Source organism: Bos grunniens, chromosome 3 (genome assembly GCF_055505025.1).
Source record: "Bos grunniens cultivar Pamir isolate PY7600 chromosome 3, Bosgru_T2T1.0, whole genome shotgun sequence".
NCBI lineage: Eukaryota > Metazoa > Chordata > Mammalia > Artiodactyla > Bovidae > Bos > Bos grunniens.
The window spans coordinates 115,118,269-115,142,039 of NC_141167.1; the positions used below are offsets into that span (position 1 = coordinate 115,118,269).

The following is a 23,771-nucleotide window of genomic DNA, read 5'->3' on the forward strand; positions in this document are numbered from 1 at the left end:
GTTACTTAATGCAGTGGATAATTTTGAAATTGATAAAATTAAAAGGCATTTTCACTCAGGAAGGCAGAAGAAAGGCACCTAAGTAGCTGAATGTCTGTCAGGTGTTTCGTTAAATCTAGATGTTTTGATATTTCAACATATTGGACTTCTTGCAAAAGCTGTGCTACACTAAACACAGCTTTTATATGCCAAGCATATTATCTGCAGGGCATATCCACACAAAGATATATGGTACGCACCCAATTATAAACAGTTGCCCTGCCTTGGAGGGCCTTGGAGGTCAGCCAGCCCGAAGACCATTTTCCTGTCATATACGGAGGCCCAGGGAGGTTAAGACCAGTCACACAAAGCTGATGTGTGGGCTCGGTTTCAATGGCGCGCTTTTCATTTCCTCGGGCTACCTAATACATTCGCTTGCATTTTCTATTTGTGTCTGTGTGCTTATTTATGCAAAAGTAAATGGGCCTGCTTCACGTGCTTGGGACGTAAACCACGATAAAACAGAAAAGGCGGTCAGGGCCCTGCGTATCTGGCCAACTCTCAGGCCTATCTGGCCAACTCAAGACGAAACAGCAGCCCCAGGTCAGAGGACACGCCAGGCCCGCCCCTGGTGTTCCGCGCTTTCGATTGCGTTGGCCAACGCGCTTTCGCAATCCTCCGTGTGGGCGGTCGGAAATCAGCCACCCGATGACACAGCTCCCGGACTAACTCTGCGGTCCATTTCGGGAAAGAGGGGAAACGCCCCGAGCCGCGGGGCCACTGGGCTGACTAGGAGCCACGGGAGGGGCCCTCGAGGGACAACGCGGTGAAGTCATGGCGCTTAGAACCTGAGCAGTATACCTTCGCGGGCCTCCGGCCTCGCCCCCTCCATCGGACGCAAAGGACGCCCCTCCTGGCCTCAGGGCCCTGGGGGGCGGGGCCGCTTGCTGACAGGACCCCGCGCCGTCCCCATTGGGCCGGAGGATGAGTGACGCGGAGGCCCCGCCTCTCCTCTCCCGGCGCTCCTCCCCGCGTCCTCTGTGTCGCCAGCGCTCAGGGAGCTGACGTGTCGCGGAGCAGGGTTGCGGCTCCTCCCCGCGCGGCAGCCACTCGTCGCGAAGACTGAGGGGCGGGGTGGCCGGGGCCGGCGCTCCCCCTGGCCCCAGCTCCCGGCCCGCCCCGCCGCCCCGGCCCCCCGGATGAAGGTATATATTAGGAGCTGGCGCTGGACGCAGATGAGTGGCCGCGCCGAAGGAGCCGGAGCCGTGCGGAGCTGCGGTCGCGCCGAGAACGGTGAGGGGCGCCCAGCCCAATCGCTGTCTCCTTCTCCCGCCATCCTGGAGTAGACGGCGGGATTCGGGAGCTGGGGCGGTGGGGGGCCGGTGCCGCCACGCACACGCTTCCGAGGCCTCGCGCGCGACGTGGACACGCGGTGCACGTACGTGCACAGAGCCGGCGTCTGGGCACACGCGGAAGATCCCGCCTCACACCCACACCGCCTTCTGTGCCCCGTGGCGCTTCTCAGCCCCGGCTACCTGGCCGGGAGCGCTGGCGTGAGGGGGCCCCAGAAGGGCAGGGTCTGGAATAGGGGGCTTGTCGTGCGGTTGGGTGTGGAGCCTCACCTGGACCTGGACGGGGGCCTTGAGGTTCTCAGGCAGGGGACTTAGGCCAAGCTTGGGGTGGGATCCTACAGTGGGGAGAAGTCGTTGTAACTGTCCCATGGGAGCGAGTTGGGGTGTCTTGAATATATGAGGGAAAGACTCTGAAAGCGTTGACAGTACAGTAAGGATTCGAGTTACCTGTGGAGGACCTGAGAGTGGAACAAAACCTACTTGAGTGGAACAAAACCTACTTGCCGCTTTTGTTTTAATACTGGTAATGGGAGAGGGTTGAAATTTCTGGCTTTCCCCTGGCTTGGCCAAGCAGAAAGATGGGATTGGAGGGTTTAGAGCACACATGTGCTGAACATATGGTTTCCTGAAGATTTTATTAAGTTTGGCCTGACCCTATGCTATATTTATTTGTACGTGGCTTACGGTATCTGAAACCAGGTAATAGTGATTATGATACTATATATATGTTATTACGTAGTGCCTTTAGTTTAAGGTCTTTGTGGTGAAATTAGAAAAATGAAGGCAGTTTCTATTCCTTCACTGTTGCTGGGCTGGCTCCCTTAGCTAAGGCTAACAAAGATTTAATATGCCATGCTGTGGAGTATTTATAGGATTCGATGGTTATGGCCCCTATGTTTTTCTAAAGGTTTGAGAGGTTTACTTACCAATTTGGGAGGCATAATATAGCAGCAGAGAAAGGAGTAGGAAGGAAAGCAGAAAAGGAGCGTGAAGTGCTAGATATCTTTTATTCCTGCCTGCATGTGTTCAGTCGGTCAGACTCTTTGGGACCCCATGGACTGTAGCCCACCAGGCTCTTCTGTCCATGGAATTTTCCAGGCAAGAATACTGGAGTGGGTTGCCATTTCCACCTCCGGGGATTCTTCCCAACCCAGGGATTGAACCTGTGCCTCCTACATTGGCAGGCAGATTTTTCACCCCTGAGCCACCTGGGAAGACCAGATATCTTTTATGCTAGGGTTTAAATTCCAATAAAGGTATATTTACTTCCCTCATAGCTCAGTTGGTAAATCATCTGCCTGCACTGCAGGAGACCCAAGTTCGATTCCTAGGTTGAGAAGATCCCCTGGAGAAGGAAATGGCAACCCACTCCAGTATGCTTGCCTGGAGAATCCCATGGACAGAGGAGCCTGGTGGGCTACAGTCCATGGGGTGCAAGAGTCGGACACAACTTGGTGACTAAACCACCACCAAACCACCACCACCAAAGGTATATTTGATAATGGTGGACTACTACAAATAATGTCATTGTTATTGATACCGGTGCGTTGGTATGGGCATATCGGAAATTTTGTCATAGTTTATAGATCTTCACCTTTTTCAGACTTTGGTTGTCAAAATAAAAATCCTAATCTAGTCTCTTATTCGCTGCTGCTTACCATTACACACATGCACACACCTCTTATCAGAATCAATGGAGGAATTGCTATGCTTTTTGTGGCATGGAGGTGCTTATATCTGGTTCCTCCTGTGAAGTTCCTCTCCTGCTGTGCTGCACATTTCCTTCCTCTTCCATGATGGCATATGAACTGTTTTGCACAGTGAGTCAGGTATAAGAACATCAAATGTGTCTATATTTCTGAATAAAGAAAGTCCAAATTACTTCTTTTTCTTGCCATCTCTGTTTTACACACACACACATACACGCGTAGACATCTACACAAAGATAACAGAGTCTTTTTTTCTCCTGTGAGGCAATACAGCATGATGGTTAAGAGCATGCAGTTAGGAGTCAGGCTGTCAGGATTTGAGTCTTAACTATCACTCTCCTGGTTTTGGACTGTCGGCAAGTTATCTCTGTGGCTCGGTTTCTTCCTCTGTAAAGTAATCGCAATAACAGGACCTAAGGGTTGTTTTGAGGGTTAAGTGAACAGCTGTCTATAAAGCCGTTAGAACTGTGTTTCTGTATATCTTAGTGTTTGTTGTTATTGCCCCTTCAGGGGACACCCAGATGTAGGTTTTCTTGACCTGAGTTCGTAAATGGTGTTTGATGCTTCATAGTCTTCATCAGGTAGTGAGGATTATTAATCCCACTTCACCGGCAGAAGGGAACAGTGTAAATAAGCAATTTAACTGAGCAGCAGAATTTTGCTCTGAACTACCTTTTACTATTCTTAGAGGAGAAGATAGTTGGCTTTTTCTTTGGTAACTACTTTCCCTCCGTCCTTTATATCTAAGTTAAGTAATTATAATGCAGTGATGATTCTTTACAGTATGTCTCAAATTATCCTTCTCACTTTTATTTCCTCTGCAACAAATCTGGTTCCTCTTTGGTTTTTCATACCTGCAGATGTGTTTTAATTTGTTTTCCTGCTTCTAGTTGTCTCTCCATACAGTCTCTTTTGTGTGATGCTCTTTTCTCTCATGTCTCTGAAGCATGGTGGCCCGGCCCTGTTAATAATCTCTGTTGGCTTCCTGTTACTTCGGTTAGATATAAATTCCTTTGCTTAGTTTGCAGGGCCCTTCACACGTCAGCCCTACCTTAAATCATTTCCCATCATTCTACACAAAACTTGAACTTGCTTGCCGCTCTCTGTCCTGTTCATGTGTACTTCTCGTGGACACCAGGCTCTGCTTATTTCCTTGTTGTTGTTTTTAGTCACTAAGTCATGTCCAGCTTTTTTGGACCCTGGGTACTGTAGCCCGCCAGGCTCTTCTACCTATGGGATTTCCTATGCAGAATACTGGAGTGGGTTGCCATTTCCTTCTCTAGGGAATCTTCTCAGCCTAGGATTTGAACCCATGTCTCCTGCTTGGCAGGTGGATTTTTACCACTGAGCCACTTGGGAAGCCCACTTATTTCCTAATCTTATCTATATAATCTATGCTCAACCCTTGAGGCACAGCTAGATCATGCTTCCTTTGTGAACGCTTTCTGGATAATGTCTGTCTTCTCTTGCATTTATCTGTATTAGGTAAGTAAACGAAATATTTCCTCATTCTCTTTTTATTGTATGAAATTTAACATTTTGCTGGATTATCATGGAATACTCTTAAAAAGCATTGTCTTATCCCTTGATTGTTTTGTGTATATTGCTTGTCCTTTAGGGTTCAATTCTTAGAAAAGATGGTGGACTTATTTTATTCCTTCTTTGCAGAAGTTGCTTTTGAGATAAAATTGTATTTTTTTATGACTGTAGGTGTTTCTGTCTCCTTGATATTGTTGTATTCTGAATTCTCTGTTTCTGTTCTTAGAGATAAAAGGAGAAAGGTTGAAAATACTAAGCAGTTAGGTATTCTTTCAGTAGTAGTTTAGTGGTCAGAGGAGCGTAAAGAGGCAGCTAGAGCCCTGGAATCAGACTACCTATATTCACACCCCAGCTGCACGAGTCAGCTGGGTGCTTTGCTTCTCTGTGCCTTGGTCTTCTCACCTGTAAAGTAATGATAATAGTAGTATTTCTGTCATGTGTGTGTGTGCTCAGTTGCTCAGTCACGTCCGACTCTTTTGCGACCCCATGGACTTTAGCCTGCCACGCTTCTCTGTCCATGCTGTTTTCCAGACAAGAATACTGGAATGGGCTGACAGTTCCAATTCCAGTACAGGGTAAAACACTTCATTAGGTTAGCATAAAATTTAAGTTATGCCTTTCTTTGTTTTATTTCTTGTTTTCTATCCCAGAAAATATTTATGTTCAGTTTTCAAGTTGGCCAGTGCGCCGGGATAGCCAAGAATAAATCGCTGTATAACAGGCAAAGATAAAGGGCCGTGTGTGTTGTGCTGAGGTGTGCTTAGTTGGTTTAGTGGTGTCTGACTTTTTGCGGCCCCATGGATTGTAGCCTGCCAGGCTCCTCTGTCCGTGGGATTTTCCAGGCAAGAATCCTGGAGTGGGTTGCCATTTTCTTCTGCAGGGGATCTTCCTGACACAGGGATTGAACCTGTGTCTCTTGCATCTTCTGCATCACCAGGTGGATCCTTTACTACTGCACCACCCTTGGAATAGAGTTGTTGAAAATAAAATGGGACCACGTAAGCAAAGTACTTGGTGCAGTGCCTGATATATAAGAATAATTAACATTGTTTTACAAGTTTGGTCTCTTATGAGTGTGATCATGACGGAAAAGCAAAATTTCCTTAACATCAAGTGTTTAATTATTATTTATTTTAATTTTACTAAAAAAATTTTTTTGGCTGTGTTGTGCTGCTTGCGGGATCTTACTTCCCCAAGTAGGGATTGAACCTGAGCCCCAGCAGTGAAAGCACTGAGTCTTAACCACAAGGGAACTCTCAAGGTTTTTTTTTAATGTACTCATTTTTAGCAGGAAAAATTTCCTTAGGTTTCAGTGTTGGACTTTGACCTGCTGTTGATTCCTTTTCTCTTTCAGGTTTACAGGTGCAGAAATTACACCTCTGTTGTCACAAAACTTGGCTATTAGAGCATTATGAATGTTAATGACCTCAAACTCAGGTTGTCCAAAGCTGGGCAGGAACACCTGCTGGATTTCTGGAATGAGCTGGAGGAGGCCCAACAGGTAGAACTTTATGCGGAGCTCCAGGCCATGAACTTCCAGGAGCTGAACTTATTTTTCCAAAAGGCCATTGAAGGATTTAACCATTCCTCCCAGCCAGAGAAAGTGGATGCACGGATGGAACCTGTTCCTCGAGAGGTGCTGGGCAGTGCCACCAGGGATCAAGATCAGCTGCAGGCCTGGGAAAGTGAAGGTACTGAGCCGGGAAAGATGAGCTGTAAGGTTTTTTATGAGATATACCATTTAATGGATTTAAACCCACTAAAGTAACTTGAGTCACATCACTAATATTTTGACTTCCCTAAGACCTTAAACCAGGTGACGAATCCAGAAGTGACAGATTGTGTGGCCAGGACACTGTGGCTCCTGTTGCCAGTCCCTCCATTCTCTTTTCATTTCTGGCGCCTCAATTCAGTCACTCGGTCGTGTCCGACTCTTTGTGACCCCATGAACCACAGCATGCCTGGCCTGCCTGTCCCTTACCAACTCCTGGAGTTTACCCAGACTCATGTGCCTAGTTCATGGTTTTCTCCTTCAAGTCCAAAATTAACTCCAGTCTCTTTCCTTTCTCATTATCTGTACTACTATTAGATTTCCCTTCCTGGAGCACAAGCTAAATGTTTCAGTTCATGCTGGTTTACTCCAAAAACCTTCCCTAACCCAGCCCTGGCTTGTGTATCTAGTCTTGTCTTTTATGTTTCTCTCTGATTCTACTGCCCCACACATTTCAGGTGGAGCCCGTAATTCATCTTTCTCTGAACGTTCTGTTATGCCTTTCCTGCCTTTGCTCGTGCTTGTCCTTAGCTGCGTCTGGCCTTTGCACCTTCTCTATGTGGCTGGATCTCCTTGTGAGGCTGCCCGTCTCCTGGAGCTGTGTAGTGCGGTGGCTCATTCTCCATGGATCATCACAAATAGTGTTTGGTCCATCCCCTTTTTCAGTGTCCCAGGCTGGAGTTATTTGTGCACGCTTTTCTTTCATTCTTTCCTATAAGGGTTGTTTATGTCTGCCTTCATTGTCATAATGTAAACGTTTAAAGAGCAGCCCATGTCCTCGTTTCTATGTATATCCATAGTATTTAGAACAGTATTTTGCAGTTATAACTTGATTGATAAATGTTTCCTGAATTACTCCAGTGCTTTTTCCTCTAAAGAGTATCATAAAATCTGTCCCCATAACGAGTACTAATGAATGCTTTTGAAAATGGTAAAATAACTAAAATTCAGTTTTCCTTTTGGTGGGGTTAAGAACTGTGGTTTTTTTTTTGTTTGACCACTTCCAATTTGCCTTGTAATCTACTACTCTGTAAGTACAAGTGACTAAATGTTGCAGCCCAGCCCTTGAGTATTTGTCCATGCTTCTTGGCATATCTGGACCTTATTTCCTCAGCTGTAGAAAGAACAGGCTGGAGTAATACTTTTCTTTCCTTTTTAAAAATACATTACTGTATGGCAAAAATATTAATAATATCAAAGTAACAGAAATAACTGTAGAGAAGTTGCTGATAATCTTATCATATCTGTGCTTTTATTTTCCCCCATTGCCACCTAGTAGTTAGTAATATACATATTTACTTTTATGGATATGATTTATAGCCTGTATTCACAGTATACTGTGGCTATTTTTATTTTGTCTTTTGCCCTTTGGCACTCTCTGCATCTTCCCAGAAAAGAAACATAACTACCATTATCAAGCTTCTTCTGTACCATTATCTTCATGTCTTTCTCTGGGCTTACAGATTTATTCTTTCTCAAACTGTATTCTAAAGCAGTCTAGGGTTTTGACTGCTGGTGAGACTGTTTCATGTGGGAAGGGCAGGAACAGATGCAAAACAGTAGGTCTCTAACCCCTTCATGTCCCCAGTCCAGGAGCAGTTCTACTTTGACTTATTTTGATACATAAATAAAGCTTGATACCTGAGATTTTATTTAAAAGGGCTTGGAAATTAAAAACATTGAAATAATTGGATGATCTTCAGGGAGGGTCCTTTCAGATTTTAAAATGTTTGTTAGTGTCTAATGTAACTTCTCACTTAGAACAGGGCTCTGCCACTAAGATGTGAGAGGGACTTGCAGGCAGATCCTTCTGAATGGAGGACTGTGGTGACACTCTGACGCTCACTAACTTTGGATTCATTAATCCTTCTCTCCCTCCCTGGGTTTCAGAAAGGCTTCTACTTCAGACCAAAAGCCACACAAGGCCTTTCTTACCCTCTGGTATGCCAGCTGCCTATATTTCTCCTTGTGGTTTTATGGGGTTAAAGTCTTAGAATTAACTCTTTGAAAAGATAAAACTTTGACCTTGTATAATGGGGACCATGAGCAGCAATGAAGACTTCTTATACTTGGAATCTATGTATAATTTAATTCTTCTTATGTTGGAATCTATGGAACAAGCCCAGTGACCTTTCATTTAAATTAAAATCCGGAACGGTTACAAGCAAGTCTAGTATAAGAAAGTACAAAGCAAACTTCCTTTTGGCTTACCGTTAAGGGAGCAATAGTTAATCGTGGCTTCAGCAGTAGGGGTGGAGAAGGAGACTTTGGAACAGACGTTACATCCTTTTCGCTTAGAAACTACCGTATGTGTGCAAAGTGTGTAACAAAATGAAGTTTCTTCAGTAAATTATCTAAGGAAAGAGAGTTCCATTGCAAAGATTAGGATGCTTTATTTCAGACAATAGGAGATTATTGATAATTGTATCAAAGAAACTGGGCCCCAAACCCCGCACCCTTGCTGCCCCTGCCCCATCCCAGTGCCCCAGGAGAGGGAGAGTAAAAGCATTCTACAGTAATTTCAGAGTGTCTGGTGACTACTGACATCAGACATTTTAACACCTAGGCTGGAAAATTTTGCTGAAGGATGAGTACGTAAGTGACCACTGCGGTCCTTACTGAAGAGAGTTCTTGTTTTAATTTAATTCTTGAAGCACAGAAAATGAAAGGTTGAGGAGTCTGAAAAATCTCTATCTTATAAACTCAGATCTTGAAAGAAGTAATTTAGAAGCTTCCATGAGAATATTATTTTAGAAAGGATACTTACTCTGGAAAAATATATTTGCTTAAAAAATTCCATTCTTTATAAAAGCAACCCATGCTTAAACTGAACACAAAGCAATCTTCTAATTTTACGTTATAATAAATTAGTAGTCAGTGTTAGCCTTTTTTTTTGCCTATGAGACATTTAAAAAATTAATTTATATAGCATTGTGGTAGAAAAGTAAATGGGTTGTTTAGAAAAATGTATTAATAACATCATTTCCTCTACATTTTTGAAATCTAGTGCTCTGATATTTCTAATAGATTTGTTTTATTTTAAAAGTCACACATATTTTGGAGAGGTTGGAAAATACTAAGAATTACAAGAGAAAGAAGATTAATCTCTGCTGTCTCACAATCCAGAGATACTTACTAGTAATATTTTATAGTATTTTCTTATATACACACACATACATTAGGTTCATAGTTTATGTATAGTCATGTAGCCTGCTTAAGAATTTGTTATTATGAAGAAATTTCAAGCTTATTTGGAAACAGATATTTGGGGACAAAAAATAGTATAATGAAATTCCACATATATATCACCTTAATTAAATAATTTTCAAAATTCTGCTTCATATATCCTTCTTATTTTTCTCCGCTATAGTATTTTAAGGCAAATTGCAAACATTATGTTATTTTTATCCTCATAAAATTTAGTATGCATCTCTTAAGTACAAGGACATTTTCTTCCCCTAATTACAATGCCATCATTATACCTAATGAAATGTATAATAATCCCCCAGTATCTAAAACCAGTTCAAATAGAGATTTCCCTTGGTCTACTTTTCATTCTTAATATTTTGGGGAAATAGTTAATCTATAAAATAATTGTTTAACCCGTGAAATGTGATTAAAAATGAAACTCTTAGAACACCTCCTCTCTCTTGTGTCGTCTTCCTTTGTTTGCACCAGTTGATTAGCCTATTTACCCCACCGCTTGTCCAGTAGTGCCGGCAGTTTAGACAGAAAATTCTGATGATGCTCTGTTTCAGAAGCACCTGTGCTAGCCTCTTTGTTTCAGGCACATGCCCAAATCAAAGAGTATGTCTGAGAGGAACTAGTCCAAGCAGGAAGTTATCCAGGAAGCAGTTGACCTGGGAGAGGCTGCTGTAAACTCCTCTCTGTTTGCTCTAAGTGTTACTAGGAAAACTGTTCAGACTCTGTTGGGCCCACATGCCTGAGGAGAGAGCTCTACCCGTGTCCTGGAAATTGCTCACTCTGGCTTGATTTCTTTCCTCTTTTCTTTTTAAACCTGTGATTTGATATGTGTTAGGTCCTGACCTCTGTGGGAAGGTAATTAACTCTCGTGTTGTATAATGAAAAGATGGGAAGGATGATATAGTACTGTACTTTCAAGTTTTTTCCCATATTTTTGTGGAAGTTTTGAAATAAACATTCATAATTTCCTAATTGTCACATGGGTTAAGTACGTTTTAAGGCTGTTTATAAAAAACAGTCAACATTTTTCAGATAGGTACAGTGCTGCCTGTATAGAATTAACGTCGTGACACATACAGTTTGAAATCATTTGTATTGCCATGTAACTACGAGGCTTACAGAATTTTATTGGCCTACTTAATTTCAAGAAATATTTGGTCTGTCATAAAGCAGATACTAATTTATGCACTACACACTTTTGATAAACAATGCAGTTTTATTGCAGTAACATGGATCAAGTAGATGAATACTTCAGCTCCGCAGGATTTGATATTGTTAACAACAGCTATAGCTGCATTTAGTTCTGGAATTGCAGCTGGCTTTAATACTCTTGGGACTGCTTTCTTTCCTCTTGTTTTTCTCTGTCTGCTCATGAGTCAGATGTATAAACAGGAAGAAGTTAATGCAGACACCTTTTTATCACAAATATTTATGAATTGTGTTATAATTCATTAGAATAGTTGTGGCTAGCTGGAGATGAGTTGTAAATGTAGATCTGCCTGTAAATATACACCTGGCAAGCATGGTGTCAATGCTATTTTTAAGACATAGTGATTATATGGGTTATCAGGTCCTCAGGTAGAAAGAAGAATTAGAGAAAGTATGGAGAAAGAATTGGAGATGTAAAGCAACTATCCTTCAATAAAAAATTACTTAATTAAAAAAATAAATAGATGAAAAAATCAGAGAAAAGAATTGGAGAAAGTGTGGCATTGGAGGGCTTAGGAAACAAACACATGCCATTTATTTGAATGAAGGAAGAGGCCACTACCAGCTGTTGGTTTGCAAAGCTTTAAAACAGAACCATTTGGAAATCTGGAATGAAGCAGTGGTTTAGGGAACTGATTCAAGGAAGAGAAAAGGTTATGCAGTGATAATTTTGATAACTTGTTAGAACCTGGGGAAAGTGCTGATTGACGTTGGGTGGCCATCAGGCGAGCTAGAGCTGAGACGGGGAAGTGACTCTGGAAGTGTGGCTCTTACCTTTTATGGGTAAGGCAGCTGAGAGGAATAATGTAACTTTGGACTGAAGGTAAAAGTGAAAAGTCAGGAAGGATGACTAGAAGCACATTAACAGTTTGTTGTTTAGTTGCTAAGTCAGGTCCGTTTCTTTTGTGACACCATGGACTGTAGCTCTGCAGGCTGCTCTGTCTATATGGATTCTCCAGGCAAGAATACTGGAGTGGGTTACCATTTCCTTCTCCAGGGCATCTTCCTGACCCAGGGATCAAACCTGTATCTCCTACCTTGGCAGGCAGATTCTTTACCACTGAGCCACCAGGGAAGCCACGTTAATAGTACAACAACTTAAAACACATGTGCTCTATAAAGAAAATAGTACAAAAAGAACAAAGATCTTTGTGTCCAGAATATTTATCTGGGACTTTTGGGGAACACATTTAGAAATATTTTTGATTCCAACACCTTTGGTGGTATATGAGGGTTGAGACAGTAGTAGTAGTAATAGTGTTAGTCATTCAGGTGTGTCTGATTCTTTGCGACCCCATGGACTGTAGCCCACCAGGCTCCTCTGTCCACAGGATTCTCCAGGCAAGAATACTGGAGTAGGTAGCCATTTCCGTCTCCAGGGGATCTTCCTGACCCTGGGATGGAACCTGGGTCTCCTGCATTGCAGGCAGATTCTTTACCTAATGAGCCACCAGGGAAGCCTGAGATACTATTGAAAAACTTTTTTTTTTTTTGGTCTCACTTAATGTGATTAGAAGGAAATGTCTCAGATCTGCTGGGTTAAAATATGAACATATTGTATATGTATTATATCTGTTTTCTAAATTTTGAAGAATTCTACATTCTGAAGTAAGCTTCTGAAATAAATCTAGTTTAGGTAAGGATTTGTGGACCTGTAATTTTAGATAATGCTTTTTGGGTCAGCGACGGCAGAGTTAAATTTATTTCCTAGAAACCATGGTTTCTTTGGTAACTGAAGAAATAACCAAATGGAAAATGGTTTTCAGAACTGCTTTATATGGTTCCCTGCTCCCTTCAGATTGCTTCATCTCAGCCAGTCTTTGTTACATGGTGGTAGTAGGGCCTGTTTAAAGGCAACACAGAGCTGGAATGCTGTTAGAAATTCAGTCTTTGACAAATTTTGCAGAATGTGGGCTCTTGGCCACCTCAGCAGCTTTTCCATGTAGGGTGATGGGTAAGATATTTAAGAAAAGGCAGCGCAACTTCTCATGAATTCAATGGAAGAGAGAAGGAGGGGCAGGAAGGCAATAGGAATGACCGTTATACAGCGCCTAGAAGTTATGGTGCTGTATAGTATATCCGTTAACTGTTTGGGTGTGATAAGAGACTGCTGGAGGCAGTGCAGTGCTGGTGCATAGGCCTTGGAGTCAGGTTCTCATCCTGATTCACACTGTTTAGCTGTGTGACCTTGGGCAAGGTCCTTAACTCATCTGAGCCTATTATGTCTAAAAAGGGGAAAATTATACTTACCTCTTAGATTATAGTTACTGTAATAATTACTGGAGTCTAGCATTACTCTTGATATTTTATTTTCAAACTCTAATGAGGTACAGTGAAATGCTGTGGAGAAAACAAGGACAGTCTCATAATAAGCAAGGAGGAAAGAGAGAAGATTAGTTCTCAGGTAGCTAAGCTCTCTGCTTCATATCAAAGGTGAAAACTATGGAAATATCTAATGTGCTTTTAAATTTTTTGATTGAAAAAATTGCCAGAAAGTTCCTGCATAATATCCGTGGCTATGCTTAGTTACTAGTGAAGGCAGGTTGTAGAATCAGGATAGTTTTGATTTTATATTAGGTTTATTAAGAATATTTCTCTGAGTTCACAGTGTACTAGTATATTAGCTGTAGGAAAGCCTAGGGCTTCCCTGGTGGCTCAGGATGGTAAAGAATCTGTCTGCAGTGCAGGAGACCTGGATTTGATCCCTCTGTTGGGAAGATCCCCTGGAAGAAGGGAATGGCTACCCACTCCAGCATTCTTGCCTGGAAGATTCCATGGACTGAGAAGCCTGGTGGGCTACAGTCTATGGGGTAGCAAAGTGTCAGACATGACTGAGCAACTGACACACACACACAATATATCAAAAACATGTAAGACCAAAAAAACCACACACACACATAAAGCATGAAGTTGGTAATTTAGACAAACAAAAAAAACTGATAAGGGCCACCACTGCCCCCTCTGGCTTGACCTACAGTTATGGATAATGACCTGCCTCATTCACAGAATTTCTGACAAGTTTAATAAAAGTATGAAATTCAGAAAATAGAAGAAAACCTATCAAGCATTGCTTTATCACATTTGACCTTTTACAGGTTTTCTAGCTTCTCAGAGATCCACTCTATATGTTACCTCTTCCCGCAGGTTATTCTACGTTCTGGTGCTGAAACTGTCCACCTTAGAAAGATGAGGGTAGTTCCTAGAAATGGTATATGGCAAGATTTTATTTTTGTTTTGTTTTTTTCAAATCCAAACTGAGAGCCTCTGTCTTTTAATACCATTTTTAGTTTTATTGTTTCACTTGCAGTTTCACAAGAACTCTGTGTTTCGCATCCTTCTGAGCTGCAGTAGATGGCCCATTCACAAAAAAGGCATTGTAAACAATTTTATTGAAGTATAATTACATGCAATAAAATGCACTAGTTTTGTGAGTTTTTAAAAAAGTTATACATCCGTAACACTACCACCGCAATCAAAATATAGAACATTTCCATCATCCCACAGAGTGTCCTAATGCCCTTTTGCAGGCATGTTCCCTAAGCTCATTCAGTTGAGTTTGGTTTCATACCTGGTGTCCTGACATCAGAGCCTGGCTTCTTAACCATTGTTCTACACTGCTTCCCCAACTCAGGATTTCTTGTCTTTCCATTTACTGGATGGTAGTCTCTCTAGTATATTTACATGCTAATTGATTAATCAGTTATTATTGATTGATTTGTAGGCTGGAGGTGATTTAATAGCATCATCATTCATCCTGAAGTCTGGGGATCTTCTATCCTTTTTCTTGACCTGCCACAACTAATAAGTTGTCAGGTGCTTGTAAAACGTTTGCAACGTCTCTTGGTCTTTGCCTTCAACCTTATCAGAATAACAATTATTGGATCATTACAGTATATTATTAATTATCTGGTGTTTGGTTGGATTATATAAACTTCATTTTTTAATAATAAAAGTGTTTTTATTAACAATGTAGTCATCCACGATTACTTGTGAATTCCTTGTTCTTATGCCTTATGCAGTTAGGGGGACTCTCTGCAGCTACCTTTGTATGTGTAACCCTAAAGTGTTGAATTATAGAATGATATAAGTGTTTTCTTTTTTAGGACTTTTCCAGATTTCTCAGAACAAAGTGGCAGTTCTTCTTCTAGCTGGTGGGCAGGGGACAAGACTCGGTGTTGCATATCCCAAGGGGATGTATGATGTTGGTTTGCCATCCCATAAGACACTTTTTCAGATTCAAGCAGAGCGTATCCTGAAGCTTCAGCAGTTAGCTGAAAAATATCATGGCAGCAAATGCATCATTCCATGGTAAGATATATCTCATTATGGGAGAGTGTCTGAACATATATTGGCATATAATATTCAAAATGCATATATACTTTATTCATAAGCAGAGGTGTTTCCTGTTACTACAGATTTTCTTGGGAGCTGTACTTTATATGTTAAAATCAATATGTATTATAGCTAGGTGGATAATCACTATAGCCTTAATGAGCAATATATACTTATTTCCAACTTTAACTCCCACCTGAGTACCTTTGGATCCTCAGAGGGTTCTCTCAGTCTGTAAACTTCATACTGATTGGTAGTTTGTCTGTGTACAGAGTTTGATTGAAAATCAGTTTCCCTCTGAAATTTGGAGGTATCGGTCTATTGTTCCAGCATTGCTTTTGAGAGATCTGTTGCCATTCTGATTCTCAGTCTTTTTTTCTCCCTTTTTCCTCTGAACGCATTTGGAGTCTCTTCTTATCTTTAGTAACTGAAATTTCCTGATGATGTATGGATCTGTTTCCAGTCACTGCTGTGGGCACTCAGTGGATTCTCTCACTCTAGAAACTCATGTCCTTAAGTATTGGGTTATCTTGTCCTCCTGAAACCCCACCCTTTTGCCCCCCCCCCAAAACAAAACAAAACAAAACAAACCTGAAAGCCTCACTGATTTCTCTGCTGTGGGCCAAACTTGGATTCTGTCTCTGCTTTTGTGCCAGCTCTCCAGGGCCTATCTCAGCCATTGTTCATCTTCTGAACACCAAGAGATTATGGGAATTCTGCTCTGTTTTTTAAAAGGTTTTGATTTAGCTCTTGAATCTGTTTCTCAGAGCAGCTTTGGAAGTTGTCCTGTTTTGAGGGGGAAACCAGCTGTGTGTTTGAAATCCCTGAAGTAACTAATCTTGTTATTTTAGCCCCAGGCGACTAACAAAGCTCTGCTGGTTTCTCTGTCTTGCCTGGTCCAAGCTCAGATTCCTTACCACTGGCCTTTGCCCCAGATCAGCAAATACCCCCAGGAAAAGGCAGCTGCATATCTGAAGGTCTCCTCTGAAAGATTCTCACTATCTTAAATTTTAAGTTCTAATCCATGTTGCTTTTATGGCTCTCTGATGCCTTTAAAAATAGGCTTTTTATAATTACCTCAGCTTTTCTAGTTCTTAAGAAGGATATTGGCCAGTTGTAAACTGTTTTTTGTGGGTTTTTTTCATCTTGGTTCCCTTGGGGACTTTTGAGGGACATCTGTGTTTTGAGTGGCCAAAATTCTACTTACAAGCCTTAGTCTCCCAACTTTCATGTTGGATTTTCTTCTCTTTCTTTCTCCTCACAACTCAGAGTTTATTTTTCTTACTTGAAACAGTTTAGTCCCTTTTCATTTGAATCATGATGCCCAAAGATTTTGTGCCCAGAGTTCAAATATCCAGGATAATTTGTTAATCAGGCAGATACTGACTGTCCTGGGAAATTTTATAGTTTTCTTCATTTTTTTCATTTAACAGGTATTAAGTGAGTACCTGCCTTTAGGTACTGGGAATATATCAGTAACCAAAACAGATAAAAATCCCTACTCACACATAGTTTACATTTCAGTAAGTAAGGGCAAAAGCTATTGTAGTCGATAATTACAATTTTAGATAGAATTTTTTTCTTTTTTACTACATTGGCATGGGTTGGATTTTTGTGACAACAGAGTGTATACTTATACTTTTATGATTGTAAATAAAGGGTGAGCAGAGCCCAGATGTCATTTCAAAATTTTAGTAAAAAGAACCGTAAGAGGTAATTAGAATGTCTTGCATTTATGCCTTTATCCCTTTTATTAGAATAGGAGAGATGTTGACTTCGACTATACTTTTCACAGTTCTGAAATGTTTTCTTGAGCCTCTGTTGCAGGTTCTCTGTTACAGGAAGTGTGTTTTAATATTGTGTTACAGAGTTATTTTACAGCTCAAGCAGCAGAACTTTATTAAAACAGGCAGCAGATAGTATACTCCGGAGACATGGGAGCGGGCCAGCCCCCAAGGAGAGGCCACAGATTTATTTTCTACATAAGGATTAATGAAGTTGCTAGAGGAAATTCCCGTTGGGTAGCAACCAATGCTGCCTTATTCAGGAAAGGGATGAAGGAAATGAAAGCAATAAACAGTGCTCTCAAAAATTTTCTTTGTCTTAGGAAATAAACTTTATTGTGCCCTAATTCACATAGCATTATTGCTTAGAAGATCTGCTTTTCTCTTGCAAGGTATATAATGACCAGTGGCAGAACAATGGAATCTACAAAGGAATTCTTCACAAAGCACAAGTACTTTGGTTTAAAGAAAGAGAATGTAATCTTTTTCCAGCAGGGAATGCTGCCTGCTATGAGTTTTGATGGGAAAATTATTTTGGAAGAGAAGAATAAGGTTTCTATGGCTCCAGGTTTGTAACTGTGCTTACTTAATGGTGAATAGAAATATACTTAACACAGTTCATTGACTTTTTTTGTTTTTGGAGTATGGTTGATTTACATAGTGTAGCTCATTAAGTTTTGATTTTTTTCACTACGGTGATTTTGATGTCAAAAATTAATATTTTGCTTAACATAATTAAATTTGTCAGTGATTTTAAAAAATGGAAATGCCCATGGGTGAAATGAATATGCTTTTATACTTCCTGTGCTCTTGACAGCAATTTGAGCGTCATTCAGAGTACTTATTCTCTTTACTCAGTATTTTATGTACAGTATTGTTCATAGCCTCATTACTTATCATAGTGAAAAATTGGAAACCATCTGCTGTTTAAAAAATGAGGCTAGATTATTGTTTATCTGTAGCATTCATTCTTAAACAGTATTAAAACAATCATTTGTAGATATCAAATGACGAAGTGAAATAGTTGTAGTAGGTTAAGTAAGAGAATGGAAAATACAGAACTCACAGATTCTCATCTGTGTGACTCACTTCTTGGAGAAAAGGGTGAAAGGAAATAAAAAATAGTATTTACAGTGATGCTCTGCAGATGTAGACTTTTATTTCATCTCTCTCTTTTTTTTTTTAACCTCTACTTAATTCTTTTTAATTAATGGAAGAGTTTACTATTTTTAGCTTAGTTTTGTGAAATTGTCCAATTTTTTTGTCAACATTTAGGCTGTAACTGAGGTTGTTATGGAAGAAGTATATTAAAACAGCACTAAAAATAGATGGAGAAAGAAGAGGCTTTGACCTGTATTTAATTTAATTCACCATAGACCTTCATATTAATTTGCTTTCTTAACAAATCATTTGGTATAGATGGTCATATATTTTTATTATTGAGGTGGATGAAATTGGCAGTGTTGGGGATGTAAATACAGAGCTAATTTGCATCATGCAAATAAAACTTGAAATATTATAAAATAACCATTGCCTGATAAAGAATTTTATGTTTCACTGTGTATTATGGGCCAGATTGTTAAAAGGACTGAGTTAAAAGTATGTTCTTAAGGATTGCCTAGTCTTATATTAATAATGTTATTCTCTGTATACTTACGGCAAATTATCTTTGAAATCACATAGTATAACTGTTTGACCTCTGAATCCTTACTTATGGATACTCAGTTTTTGTTGGCCTTGTTATGTAAAACTGGTTTTTAGAGATCTTCTGCCCTGTTTAGAAACACTGAACTATATTTGACTTACCTTCATAATGAGTTTTGATTTGCTACTAACAGGCAATTTTTTTTTTTTTCCCCCGAGATGGGAATGGTGGTCTTTATCGGGCTCTTGCAGCCCAGAATATTGTGGAGGATATGGAACAAAGAGGCATTTGGAGCATTCATGTCTATTGTGTTGACAACATATTAGTAAAAGTGGCAGACCCACGGTTTATTGGATTTTGCATTCAGAAAGGAGCAGACTGTGGAGCAAAGGTAATGCCTTTCTCAACTATAATGAGGCTTTATGTGGTCTTTCTCTTGTCAGTATATATGTTCCAGGAGTCAAGCTAGACTTTTTAGGGTGATGTGGATATTTTAGAACCATTCATCTACAGTAGCTGAATTGTCCCATACCTACTTTTTCTTTAATTTGCAGCATTTGATTCTATAAATAATGGTGTATACTTAGTTTATCACAAGTAAGAGTTTACAATGTGTGAGGATGATTTGTAAGTACCTGGAAAAGTGAGTGGTCATCACTGGGTCTGGGATGGACTTAATAATATCAAGTTGTTGGATTCATTAATATCAAGTTTCTTCCTATGGCAAAGTTAATGGAGTAGTAAGTAAAAGAAATATGGTAGAAATAGCACATGAAGACTTCAGCAAGGCACTTGACAAGGTAACTCATGATAGTCTTGTGCATAAAGATGGAAATATGCAGACTGGGGGAAGGGAAGTTGCAGACATTAAATAACTGCTTGAGTGACCACAAACATACTGATACTGAAATAGAGGGAGGTTTGTAATGCCATATAACAAGACTGTCCTTGCCATAGTAATTTTTAGCATTTTTTTCTTAGTTGCATAGATGATAATATAAGAGACTTGACTTTGTGACATGAAGGGCCTTAATAATACTTTTGGAAGATTTTAAAATGCTAATGTAAATATTACTTTCCTGGAAATCTGTAAAGGTATCAGGTCTCACTGAATTAAAGTATAACACAATCCTGATCAAAGTCCCAAAGAGACTATACCGTGGACATTTGAAAAAATTATTGTAAAGTTTAGAAGAAACATGTAAAGACGACCAGGAAAATGTTGAAAAAATGATAATTAGGAAGGAAGAGCATTAACAATCTATCAGCTATTAAAATGGGTTGTAAATAAAAAGTAACTAGGAGTGTAGTGCTGAAACAAGAATAGAATGACAGAATAATGGAACAGATAATCAGAAATGAACTCACATATATATAAGAATGTACTGTATACAAAGGTGGCATTTCAAATCGCTGGAGGGAGATTAATGGGAAACTGGCTTAAAACTAAGATGTCTCCCTCAGAGCTCATATCAAAATCGATTTCAAGTGGATTACAAAGTGAAAAAACATAGAAGAAAGTTAAAAATAATTTTATTTATTTACTGCAGTTAGTTGATTTACAGTATTGTTGGAATAATTTTATAATCAACATGAAGGGGGAACCTTTCTGCCAAAAGCAAAAGTCAAGTATAGGTTTCTGACAAAAGCAAATTAAGTTACATATAAATTTTAAATATATGAATTTAAAAAGAAGTGCTGCCCTGTTGGTGGGAATGTAAATTGATACAGCTACTATGGAAGACGGTATGGAGATTTCTTTAAAAACTATGAATAAAACCACCATATGACCCAGCGATCCCATTCCTAGGCATATACCCTGAGGAAACCAAATTGAAAATGACACGTGCATCCCATTGTTCATTGAAGCACCATTTACAATAGCTAGAGCATGGAAGCAACCTAGATGTCCATCAACAGATGAATGGATAAAGAAACTGTGGTACATATACACAGTGGAGTATTACTCAGCCATAAAAAGGAACACCTTTGAGTCAAGTCTAGTGAGGTGGATGAACCTAGAACTTATTATGCAGAGTGAAGTAGGTCAGAAAAAGAAAGATAAATATTGTATTCTAACGCATATATACGGAATTTAGAAAAATGGTTCTGCAGAATTTACTTACAGGGCAGCAGTGGAGAAACAGACATAGAGAATAGACTTATGGACATGGGGAGAGGGGAGGAGAGGGTGAGACGTATGGAAAGTGTAACACAGAAACTTACATTACCATATGTAAAATAGATGGCCAACGGGAATTTGCTGTATGGCTCAGGAAAGTCAGACAGGGCTCTGTATCAATCTAGAGGGGTGGGATGGGGCAAGAGATGGGAGGGAGGTTCATAAGGGAGGGATATATGTATACCTATGGCTGATTCATGTTGAGGTTTGACAGAAAATAGCAAAATTCTGTAAAGCAATTATCCTTCAATAAAAAAAAATAAAACAGAAAAAAAGAAGTGCTGCCATAAGAGATGTATCTTTGTTTGGAGATTTTCTGTTATAAAGATACCATTTCAAAATTAATCTACAAATCTAATGCAAAGTCATAGAAGCTAAAGTCTTAAATTTACCAGTATAAGTTTTGAGAGATTAAACTGAGAGACCTAATAAGACTTCTCCTAACTCTCAAAATAAAGGGTTTAGTTCACTGATTGAAGATGTCTGTCCCTTTCAGTACTCTATGAGTATCTGTGCCCTACTGTAAACAGCTATTGAACTGTAATAGTGTGTTGAATTGTACTCGCTGAGGTTTGCTCCACCTCGGAAGATTCTAGGTTTGGCTTTCAGTCCTCCTGCCTGGTCTGGGGTGGGGCTCAGCTCTGAGTGGTTTCAGGGTTCTCTCCACTTTGGAGAGCAGAAGGGGGAAGATCAGAAACTGACTCAGCTGTGCCCTGCTAGGGGCGCCCGCTGGTGACTGACAGCAGCCCACAGTTCCTTCAGAACCGCTCTCCCCTCCCCTAACAGGAATAGTAGGTTAACTTTTTAAAGCTACTCAGCTTTGAAAAGCAAAACAAAACTGTATTTCTGACTTTGTTCCACTTGGTGTCACTCTTCTTTCTAAGATAGAAGCTTAAAATTTTACTGCTCTGAGCTTCAGCATGTGCGTGCTCAGTCGCTCAGTCATGTCTGACTCTTTGTGACCCCATGGTCTGTAGCCTGCCAGTCTCCTCTGTTCATGGAATTTTCCAGGCAAGAGTACTGGAGTGGGTTGCCATTTCCTTCTCCGACTCAGCTTCAGAATCAATTTAAATTCTAAATGATTAGAGAATGCTGAACCTGGGAGGGACCTCAGAGATCATCTGGTCAACCCCTTTGATCTAGAAATGAGTTCCAGTACTTAATAAGTTCCAGGCTCTAGGTCCATCATCACATTAGCAGAGGCAGAATTAGAAATGTTTCCCAACTCTTAGTTTTAGTATTATATCACTTTAATAAATCAGTTCTTTAATTATGTTTTTGCTGGCAGCTCAAAAACCTTTGAATTGGTCTGCTAACTTTTTTGAGTATTCTAATCATACAGGGATGTAAATATAACCATTCTCTCTTTACTGCCAGTGGGTCCTCTAGGACAAATCCGTTCTCAGTCTTCCTGCCTGTTCTGTGTCTAGCATATAATCTAGTGGTCTCTCAAGGAATGAATAAATAAATATTCAGATGCAGCTGAGATATTAAGAGAATGGTAATTTAAAAAATTTGAGATGTTAGAAACCATTTATTTAATCTGTCCTCCACCCTTTTAATTTAAAAAATCATAGATGTTAAAATATACTTTAAAAAACACCTAAATTAGGGAGTGATTCATAAAGGGTAGTAGAATTCTTTGCAGAGAATTCCTTTTAGTTCTTATTTAATAGTCTCCTGCCTTGGGGAATGAAGTATTTTTAATGAAGTGAGAGCCTTGAGAAAAGACTTAGTGGAGTGGTTTACAAAGGTCCATGGCTGAGAGAGTAGGAATGATTGTTAATTTTGTAAAACACTTATAGTAACTTTGAGGTTAAAGTTATTATTTTGAGCTCAGCTTTTCAGGATTTAACTTGTCGGAAGTCAAGAGACCTCTTAATTCTATGCTGCATATCTTTTCTGTAGAATACAACTGACTTCCAACTTCATGTACTTTACAAATGCCTTCTTTTGTAATCTAGACTTTTACAGTATTTGGAGGTTCATGTTGTTATAAAAGCAAACCTTTCACTGGCGGATTAACACTTGGAAAGTAAAGTATGAATATGCTTATCTTTATTTTCCATGGCTGGTCAGGAGTAGGGTTATATAGAAGTGATTGGAAAACTAACCTCATGTGTGTGTGTGTGTGTTTTAATATGGATAGGCGGAATCTGTCCTAGATGCCCTGTCTACTGAGATACCCACTGTATAGAATGTAAAGTGGGAGGTGGTGATGGCTTGATAGACTGGAATTGGAAATAGGCCCATGATTGGTTTAAATCCTTTTGCTGTATGTTTCTCTCAGTTTTATCCACCTCTGTGGTAGAAGGATCCTTTTCATTGAATGCCGTGCTTCTTTCAGGGTGGCAGACAGTGGAACTGCACCGTAGGCCTGCGTGCGCAGTAGCCCAGCCTCACTGGGCCGCACTCAGCGCCTGTGTCTCTAATTGCAGTGTAAACGAAGCGCTCAACAGTGACTCCAGTTGTCTGCAAGGGACTGACTGGCTGTATTTATTTTATGAAATCAGTTGCTGAAGAAAAGCTTTAATTTCGTTGGTATAATTTCATGTATACTTTGGATAGACTTCAAGTTGGGGACAGTTTTTTCAAAATACTCTGGAGTATGCTGAATTGTTAATAGAACAAGGCAAAACAAATATTTTCAAATCTTCTAATTGTTTGATTCTTTTGCTGGATATTCATCTCGTCTGAGGCTTGAGTTTTCTATTAGTGCATTACATAGGGTTCCTTTATAATTGTATTCTAAACACTTAATTTAAGTCAGTGATACGTAAATAGGGTGGTCGGGTATCAGAATCACCTGTGAGGTTTTTTAAAAAAATTAAATACTCTTATGTTTTCCCTCTGATTTTGACTAAACACTTTTCTCTCAGCTCCCTCACCATCCTAGAGCCTTTGCTAGATTATCAAATCACTGGTTTTCAGACTTTAAAAAGCATAGAATCTCTTACTTCAATAAAACCAAGCCTGCAAGACATAAATGGGAGTGGACTTTTCTGATTCAAGTTGGAGTGGGAACCCTGTGACCTGCCTGCTCTAACCCTGCTGCCATCTAGCCA

At 40.0% G+C, this 23,771-nt stretch overlaps 1 protein-coding gene across 5 annotated transcripts in view; it reads left to right on the forward strand.

Annotated features, from left to right (window-relative positions):
* Positions 1 to 1,027: 1,027 nt before the first annotated feature.
* The window catches only part of UAP1 (UDP-N-acetylglucosamine pyrophosphorylase 1), a 31,889-nt gene continuing 9,145 nt past the window's right edge, over positions 1,028 to 23,771 (forward strand). For all 5 annotated transcript variants that reach the window (XR_015161301.1, XR_015161302.1, XM_086393817.1 and 2 more), the window contains exons 1-5: positions 1,028 to 1,272; positions 5,934 to 6,270; positions 14,867 to 15,071; positions 17,272 to 17,447; positions 18,743 to 18,915. Coding sequence is in view for 3 of the 5 variants with exons in the window: in XM_086393817.1 (XP_086249943.1) it covers positions 5,991 to 6,270; positions 14,867 to 15,071; positions 17,272 to 17,447; positions 18,743 to 18,915 (834 nt within the window). In the remaining 2 variants the exon portion in view is untranslated. The remainder of the gene's footprint in view (positions 1,273 to 5,933; positions 6,271 to 14,866; positions 15,072 to 17,271; positions 17,448 to 18,742; positions 18,916 to 23,771) is intronic.